The sequence below is a fragment of the Oncorhynchus kisutch genome, linkage group LG15, assembly GCF_002021735.2.
Source record: "Oncorhynchus kisutch isolate 150728-3 linkage group LG15, Okis_V2, whole genome shotgun sequence".
Taxonomy (NCBI): domain Eukaryota; kingdom Metazoa; phylum Chordata; class Actinopteri; order Salmoniformes; family Salmonidae; genus Oncorhynchus; species Oncorhynchus kisutch.
Window position 1 is genome coordinate 53,482,178 of NC_034188.2, and position 9,584 is coordinate 53,491,761.

The window sequence follows — 9,584 nt, forward strand, 5'->3', positions numbered from 1 at the left end:
TCTATGTCATCACAACATTCACCGTTTGAGTTATTCTACTTTGGTGTAGACCAAGGATCATCAACTAGATTCACCTGTGGGCAGATTTCTACATGAGCGGATGGTCAGGGGGCCCGAAAATAATCACAAACAATTTGTAGACTGCAAATTGACCGCAAGAAGTCCAAACAGATATAATATTTGATTAAAACATAATAATTTCAAACCTTGCTTACTTTTGTATATGGTCACAAATATCTCTCTATTTTGCGTGGGAATACTTTGGAACAGATTTCCAAAACTAAAATAACTTCGAGCTGATTTGCTGGCGTTTTTTGCTGGCGATATAGTTTCGTTCAAAAGTTTGGGGCCACTTAGAAATTGTCACGCCCTGACCTTAGAGATCCTTTTCATGTCTCTATTTTGGTTTGGTCAGGGCGTGAGTTGGGGTGGGCATTCTATGTTTTGTGTTCTATGTTTTCTATTTCTGTTCACCTACTCTGCATCTCACAAAGACACAGCAGTCGGAACAAACATCTCAAATTTGGACTCATCAGACCAAAGGACAGATATTTCCACTGGTGCAATGTCCATTGCTCTTGTTTCTTGGCCCAAGCAAGTCTATTCTTCTTATTGGTGTCCTTTAGTAGTGGTTTCTTTACAGCAATTTGACCATGAAGGCCTGATAAACGTAGTCTCCTCTGAACAGTTGATGTGGAAATTTGTCTATTACTTGAACTCTGTGAAGCATTTATTTGGGCTGCAATTTCTGAGGCTGGTAAACTAATGAACTTATCCTCTGCAGCAGAGCTAAATCTGGGTCTTCCTTTCCTGTGGCGGTCCTCATGAGAGCCAATTTCGTCATAGCGCTTGATGGTTTTTGCGACTGCACATGAAGAAACTTTCAAAGTTCTTGAAAAAAGTTTGGCATTGACTGACCTTCATTACAGTAATGATGGACTGTCGTTTGTCTTTGCTTATTTGAGCTGTTCTTGCCATAATATGGACTAGGGCTCTCTTCTGTATACCACCCCTTCCTTGTCACAACACAACAGATTGGCTCAAATGCATTAAGAAGGAACTTTTAACAAGGCACACCTGTTAATTGAAATGCATTCCAGGTGACTACCTCATGAAGCTGGTTGAGAGAATGCCAAGAGTCTGCAAAGCTGTCATCAAGGCAAAGGGTGGCTACTTTGAAGAATCTCAAATATAAAATATGTTTAGATTTTTTTTACATTTCTTTGGTTACCACATGATTCCATATTTGTTATTTCATAGTTTTGATGTCTTCACTATTATTCTACAATGTAGGAAGTAGTCAACATAACAAAAAACACTGGAATGAGTAGGTGTTTCCAAACTTTTGACTGGTACTGTAAGTACTCAGACCCTTTACTCAGTACCTTGTTGAAGCACCTGTGGCAGCGATTACAGTCTCAAGTCTTCATGGGTATGACGCTACAAGCTTGGCGCACCTGTATTTGGGGAGTTTCTCACATTCTTCTCTGCAGATCCTCTCAAGTTCTGTCATGTTGGATGGGGAGCGTTGCTGCACAGCTATTTTCAGGTCTCTCCAGAGATGTTCGATCGGTTTCAAGTCTGGGCTCTGTCTGAGCCACTCATGGACATTCAGAGACATGTCCCAAAGCCACTCTTGTGTTGTTTTGGCTGTGTGCTTAGCGTCGTTGTCCGGGTTGGAAGTTTTTTTCTTCTTCTCTGAAGTAGGTTTTCATCAACAATCTATCTGTACTTTGTTCAGTTCATCTTTCCCTCGATCCTGACTGTTCTCCCAGTCCCTAACGCTGAAAAACATTCCCACAGCATGATGATGCCACCACCATGCTTCATCGTAGGAATTAATCAATTCAGGTAGGTTCTCCTGGCATCCGCCAAACCCAGATTCACCAGATGGTGAAGCATGATTCATCACTTCATAGAACGCATTTCCACTGCTCCAGAGTCCAATGATCTTAGGCTTGTGTGTGGCTGCTTGGCCATGTCATGAAGCTCTCGACGAACAGTTCTTGTGCTGACAAGAAGCAGTTTGGAACTCGGTAGTGAGTGTTGAGCTTGTGTGGCCTACCACTTAGCCTACCACTTCACGGCTGAGCCGTTGTTGCTCCTAGATGTTTTCACTTCACATTATACTTACAGTTGACCGGGGCAGCTCTAACAGGGAAGAAATTTGACAATCTGACTTTTGGAAAGGTGGCATCCTATGGCGCTGCCACGTTGAAAGTCCCTGAGGTCTTCAGTACTGGGAATTACACTGCCAATATTTGTCTATGGAAATTGCATGGCTGTGTGCTCGATTTTATACACCTGTCAGAAACGAGTGTGGCTGAAATAGCTGAATCCACTAATTGTGTATATTACCATTTGTAAAAAACATTCCAATATTCTGTAATAACATTTATTTTACACCCTAAAATGAATCCATTTGAAGTAATACAAGGCTATTGCAGATTGCTTTTAAATCCACACTTGATCAGCTCTGAAACGTTCAGCTGGTGGTATCAAAATTCGAAGTGAGTTAGAGTCCATTCCACCGCTTACCTGATTTGCTGTCATGAGACTATCCCCTTAATGTGATCAAATCTGAGTGTTGCCGCTGACCATTCATAATTGCCAACAGACAATCCAATAACACTTGAAGTGGTGAAAAGGAAGTATCCTAATTGGATGATATCATTCAAAAGCACGAGGAGACAAGGAACAGAAGTTCAGGGTCAAAACAGTACTTTATTTCCCACATCAGTGTATTATAAACCTGGCAGCAAATCCAAGGGTCATACATAGTCCTGATAGCACTCACCTTTTGGCACTTCCATAATCATGACTAATATTGTACGTGCCAGAACGGATCAAAAACAATCTGTTTATGACAACTAATGTAAACATTTTCACTGCTATGAACTGGATTAATTGTTAATAGTGTTTTGACTTTTATTAGCTGAGCTACTCATCTCAATGATGGATTGAGCTGGTCATCGTGTTAGAAAGGATTGGTCAATAGACCAGGGCTTTGGTGTAGGGTCCTCTGCAGTGCCATGCCATCTCTCGCTTTGATGGTGTTTCCGTCTGCCATCACTTGCTTGCAGATCCTCCAGCCACTGGTCCTACAGTTATGAGATAACCGGCATTGGATAGTCACAAAGCAGAATACACAACTAAGGAAAACATGAAAATGGGCAGGGAACATCAGCAAGCAGCAAACCATGACCATACAGTAGTTCATCAAATAATGAAAGAAACCATTGTGGCTACAACCCAAATCAACTGGGGCCAAATGTAGCCACCATGTCTAAGGTTGTGGATTGGAAACTGTGTAACTGGAACTAAGTGACATAACTGGAAGAGAGATGCGGTTCCTGGCCTGTAGGTTGGGATAGAGGGAAGCCAAATTGCGGTGGAACAGGAACCCACCTTTAAGCCATCTGCTGCCCACGGAAGAGCCAGACACCACCGATGGAGTCATCACAGACTGCGGCACTAGCACGGCAAAGGCATGCCCCTCGTCTGCATCTGGTCCAGCCTAAAGAATCTGGATAGGGAGAGGATCGGAGCGGATCAGTGGGGTAGAAAATGAGAGCTAAAATATTAGAGACAGAGATGGGGTGAAAAACTACAGTCCAGTAACTCCTCAGTACACTTTCCAGAGAGAGGGACACGCAATCATTCATTGATGTCAAGAGGAGAGATCAGGCTTGGTTTCTTAATGCTATGTTACTGTATATGGCTAGATATAAATTAAGATAGAGATCTCATTCCAGGCCATTTGGAAAGAGCACATCCCAAACCCACCCCTTGCCTATACTCCCCTGGGTAAATAGAACCACCCAGATGGGTTGTGAGGAAGTTCCAAAAGGCCCTGGGTCCGGCATGGGGAGAGCCAGGCAGGGAGGAGGGTGACGCCCATGAGTACTGTACACACCCTTGTCACCACACCTGCCCACTGGCACGACAGGATGATCATTAAACTGCATTTGTTCTTTTGGTAGGAAAAGAAAACACATATAGGCTACTGTTCCTACACACAAACCAAGATCCTTCCTCCTTACTGGTATGTAAGGCCACCTTTGTGGTCTTTCTTTTCCATTAAGGAGTCCAGTAACACCAGCACCTGTGTGGGAAAAGCCATATGACATCTATATCATCCAGACCAGTGGTTAGGTATTCAGCCCTACAGAATCAATATCACATTGGATGGGAAAGTTGGAGAGTGCAGAGTTGTCTCCCTCTAAGGGACAGGGAGCAGGCGAGTAGGGGGTAGGCTGAGTGATTAGGGGTGAGGAGGGTGGGTTGGCTGGGGGCATGTCCAGGCTCGGTGCAGCAGCTCCTCTGTCAACACAGGACGTTCAGAGAGAGGCATCCTGTCCTGATAGAGGACAGCGCCACCAAACGCCCACCATGGCTGTAGGCAGTAGGCAAGTACCTCTCCACTCTCCCTCCTCTTCTCCACTGGGTGGAGGCACTGGCACAGGGAAACCAAAATAAACTCTGGGCTGTGCTTTGCATACTTCTGCACCTGACGACATGGCATTACAGAAATTGTTCTGCGATCTGATCGTGATAGAGAGTGACGCACGCGTGTGTTCACGACAAAGTCCAGTGCATACCATACCTTATCATGGGCATAGTCCAGTGCATACCTTATTCTGACTGATAGGGCTCTGAGATTAGTATCCTAGAGCGATTGATGAGAATGTGAAGCAACACTGCACGCCATGTGACCTCACTGCGGCTATGGAAACTGCCTTAATGCTGCCCACCAGTGCTTAAACGCTGCTACTGCAATACACTCTACTAATAGGACTAAAACTAATGTTTAATGTATCTCAATCTCTAAATACTGAATGGCCAATTAGGTAATTGATCAAACTAGCAAAGGAAAAACATACAGATTTTCTTTCTGGGGTCTAAAATGGCCGGCACACAATAGCTGCCCATAATTTGCAATCGCAATGCTCTACTCTTGGCACTGGGAGCAGTCATCCAAGGCAGTAAACTGAATGATGAAATGGTTCAAATGAACCTAAATAAACTTGTAAAGAAAGTATGACTTCTTGTGAAAGTGATAAACGCAGAGAGAGAAAAATACAACCTCATAGCTTTAATTCTGGGAGTATTTAGTATGTATTAAGAACCCCATTAGCTGCTCCACTGAGAGATATGAGGACTAATCGTGGTGTTAAAACTGGACCTGCAAGGAAATCATTTCCAGAGATTAAAAGGGATTAGCCATGATTGATCAGCATTTTTTATAAAATAAGAAGTGACACTCCTGTTTACACCAGGAGGAGGCATCGCGCGGTGAAACATCGGAAGCCATTCACTTTCAATGGAAGGAAAGCAAGAGAAGCCGAGTGGGCGGGGGACCATTGAGCGATGAGAGCATTGGGCGATAGAGCTGAACTGGGCGGGACTAAAATTGGGGAAAGCTGAACAATATTAAAACCTTGTGCTCTGTTATTCAGGAACGTGTCAAGACCTGACCCTCAGAGCCTACCTTCTATTGACCCTGTTGACTCAGGGAAGGATTAGTAGGAAAGATTTGTTTATCTTTTGGTCCATTCAACAACAGAGCGATACGAACCTTGTTTCAGCAGGATGTTGTATCTATACCCTATGTCATGCCTTATTGGAATGGATTTATTGATAATATCTGTTGGAAAAAAGTTTGGATGTTGCCACACACATACCTACGTGTTAATGTAACAGTAGCATCGTTACCCATCGCTCCACAAAAGCCGCGGCCCATCTTAACGAAAATATTTACTTGTTAACAAAATCTACCCTACCCTTAAGAAAAACATTGGTACATGGCAACAAAGCTATTAAGTACTGATAACACTACCTAGATTTGAATTTAATTCAACAACCACCAAGCTATTGCAAAATGTTGTTAAATTACTACATGTACTTGTACACTATTCCCCAACACTGGTTCTGCGCATGTTTAGTCCACCAATGTTAGGCTACCCCAAAGTCACCTTGGCAGGTCATTGATGAGTCTACAATGAAGTCAAAGCAAACCACATACATCCTATAATTTGCATATGACTATGTCTTAGACTCAGTCCTGTAGTAGCCTATATGTTTCAATCGAAAATTATTTTATAAATTAAAATTAGTGTCACATCTCGAATTATTTAATACATTCATATGAAAGCCTATAATCGCGTTATAACGTGTGTGTGTGTGTGTGTGATCAAAAAGGTTAGTGAAAAACTTAGGCTACCAAATCACCAATAAAATAAATGTTGTAACAGAAATATTTGTACTCTTACCTCATCTTTATGGTGGATGACTTGGCGCTGATCTAGAAGTTCGAAATTCAATCTATAAAAACTTTAGAAGCCTCACCCAAGGGCTCCACAGTTCGTGCGCCCGGCATCATTAGATAACGGGACGATTGTCGTGGATAGAGCATAAGCTGCACAATTATATAGCCTACCAACCACTCCTAAAAAGAAAAACAATAAACGACTTATTTTACTACAAACTGTAGGGCAAAAGTAACTGTTTTTGATATAGGCCTATATACCGTCATTTTCGCCCGGTCCCAAAGTAACTGTTGACATAATAGATGCCCCTCCTTCTTCTGATGATGTGGAAAAGGTTGGATAGGTGGGGTCCATTGACATCAGAATTCAATTGTAGTCTCAAGGATTTTGCATAGAGACGGGCATAGGCTACTGTATATATGCATTCGCTAGGCCAAGTCATTTTTTTCAGGAACAAAAACAGTGAACAAATGTATTTCTTTATTTAGCCTATGTATTATTGTCATAATAATAATACATTTAATACTAATAATACTGTAATACTTATTTGTTCATCATGTATCATCATAAAGGCATATTGTTATCATTTTTGGCCTTATCAGTATTAGCCAACTAATATAATCGATGATGGTTGAGGATGATGATGATAATGATGATGGTGATTTTCTCAAAATCTCGGTCATTTAACAAGTGAAGGTATTGCAACTTCTGCAAATAGTTTAGTTCTGATGAAACTTTCGAAATAGAATGCTTAGAATTGTTAGATCGCCCAGGGAACGTTCCATGGATTTAGAACTATTGACAATATGTTTATAATTGAAATTAAAATCACCACAAAGACCAGGAAGCAAGCTGAGAATGAGAGATATCTATTCTGAAACTGAAGTCTACCACACTTTGGATGTAGTGGGAAAGGGTACCTTCGGAAAAGTGTCAAAATGCTGGAGAGGGAGTGACGGAGAATTAGTGGCGGTAAAAATGATGAAAATGGATGTTCACAGAAATCGAGTGATAAAAAATGAATTAAAACTTATAAGTGCTCTTTCCCGGAATAATTTGAAGACAAGCCACATAGTTCAATTTCACGAGGCCTTCCGTGACCAAACGAATCATTACCTGGTTTTTGAACTATTGGAGAAGAACCTGTATCAGCTTCAGAAAGAGAATGGTTTCAAGCCGATGGCGGTCCGCAACATCAGGACCATCACGTGTCAGATGATAAAAGCACTAGCCAAACTGAAGGAACTCGCCATCATTCATGCTGATCTGAAACCGGAAAATATAATGATCGTGGATCATTGTCGCCATCCTTTCAGCGTAAAGTTGATTGATTTTGGTTCTGCAAGTATTTTCAGTGAAGTGCATTTTGTTAAGGAGCCATATATCCAATCCAGGTAGAGAGCATATGTTGCACCACATGCTTTGTGATGTCTTGTATTTGTGATTGTGATCATTAAAACAAATTCAGGGTATCTGTGTGAACCCAAAATGATCACTTCACAAAAAAAAAAACATTTGGGAAAGAAAATAACTACTTAAATTTGCTCTTACCCTGTTTTTCAAATAACTCACAGGTTCTATAGGTCTCCTGAAATCCTCCTGGGCCTTCCATTCTGTGAGAAAGTGGACATGTGGTCTCTGGGTTGTGTGATGTCAGAGTTGTTCCTTGGATGGCCTCTGTATCCCGGAGATTCAGAGTTTGATCAAGTGAGGTACATCTGCGAGACGCAAGGACTACCGCAAGCCGATCTGCTCAACATGGCCAGCAAGGTTCACAATTTCTTCAAGCTCACCACCAACAGTCGAGGAGAGAATAAATGGCAGCTCAAGCCCAACAAGAGGCGTCCCCCCTCAGGCACAGAAGGCCGTACCCAGGGGAAGCAGCTAGGATCGACAGATCGGAGGAAGTACATCCTCTCCTCCCTGGACCAGCTGGAGACCATGGAGTTCACGGAGCACGACCCAGAGCTCCGCAACGAAGACGTGGCAGCAGAAGTTGAGGACCGCCGGAGCATGGTGCAGCTCCTCAAGCGGATGTTAACCTTGGACTCCCACCAGAGGATCCTACCCAATGCAGCCTTACACCATCCTTTTATCAACATGCACCACTTACGCATGTACCCAGACTACAACCGCTACTATGAGCAGTCCGCTCAGGCTCTCCGTGAAGCCCTGATTCAGGATACAGCTCCAGAGGGAGACAGCTGTCGGTCTCACCATCTGAATGCAGAGAGGGGCCAGCGGTTCCTGTACCCCAGGGAGAAGGAGGCCCACCAGTCATGTCCACGGGTTCAAAATCACCATGACCACCGGGAGGGCTATCCACCATCCTCAGAGGGTTTACAAGGTAACAATGGGGTTCTCTCCCAGCAGACCCCAGTCCCCAGTGTGCCTCAGTCCCCCACAGCACTGATTGAAGACCTGATGGAGAGCTTGTGCATTGTGGATGAGGCCAGCCTGGAGACCACCATGGGGGTATGGGCGGACAAGGATGTCCAGTGTGCCTTCCATCCGTCCAGTTCTGTGATACCTTCAGATCTCCAAGCTGGCCTCCAACCAAGTGAAAGCATTGTCTTCCAGGAGACTGAGCTAGACTGTCCTCACTTAGGCTCCACCAGCAGAGAGGAACCAGAGAGTGCCTCCATGCTGTCCTATTTCACCAGGCTGTGTGAGAGCCAGCGCCTGAGGCAGCCAGTGGCCAGGTCCTCACGGTCCGATCCTACCCACAGGTTGAGCTACACCTCTGTGCCCCAGGTGGACAAAGCAGGTGAGCCCATAGGCTTCAGTTTCTTTTCTAGGGACCCCACCACCCAACAGGACCTTGCAGGGCCCAGGGAGCAGGCAGGGGCAAAGGAGGCAGCCCGTGATTATGGTTTGGAGGTAAGAGTATGTCATTTTGGAGATACAATATCATTGTCAGTAGAGATTCGAAGCATAATACTGTATAAATGGTGTGGGGTTTACAATTCTGGAACATTTTTGTCATTTTCCATTTTGCTGTCCCACTCTCCCACAGGATATCCAGTTTCTCAATTTTGAACCTGAAGGCTATACCTGTCATTGTGGCCAATGGTGGCCGGCGTGGACCACGGACCCAGAGGTGTCCTCCTACCTGGGCTACGGCCCCCCAGCCTGCTGTAGCCATACACAGCAGCAATGCCTCCACTACTGAGTCTCCTGGTGGGAGGGGGTCAACGTGATCTCCTCAATACAGCAAACAGACACTCTGCCAATGCAAAGCAGGCCTGAATAGACAAGTAGACCCGCTTTTTAAAACAGCCCTCTGAAAATGTTGTCGTTTTGAGTTTCATATTG

At 43.9% G+C, this 9,584-nt stretch overlaps 1 protein-coding gene across 1 annotated transcript; it reads left to right on the forward strand.

Moving 5' to 3' along the window:
* Positions 1-7,119: 7,119 nt before the first annotated feature.
* LOC109904773 (homeodomain-interacting protein kinase 4) lies at positions 7,120-9,441 on the forward strand. The gene is made up of 3 exons (XM_020501917.2): positions 7,120-7,663; positions 7,844-9,149; positions 9,286-9,441. The coding sequence occupies exons 1-3, from the start codon at positions 7,128-7,130 to the stop codon at positions 9,439-9,441; spliced, it is 1,998 nt and encodes a 665-aa protein (XP_020357506.1). The 5' UTR covers positions 7,120-7,127.
* The last annotated feature ends 143 nt before the right edge of the window (positions 9,442-9,584 follow it).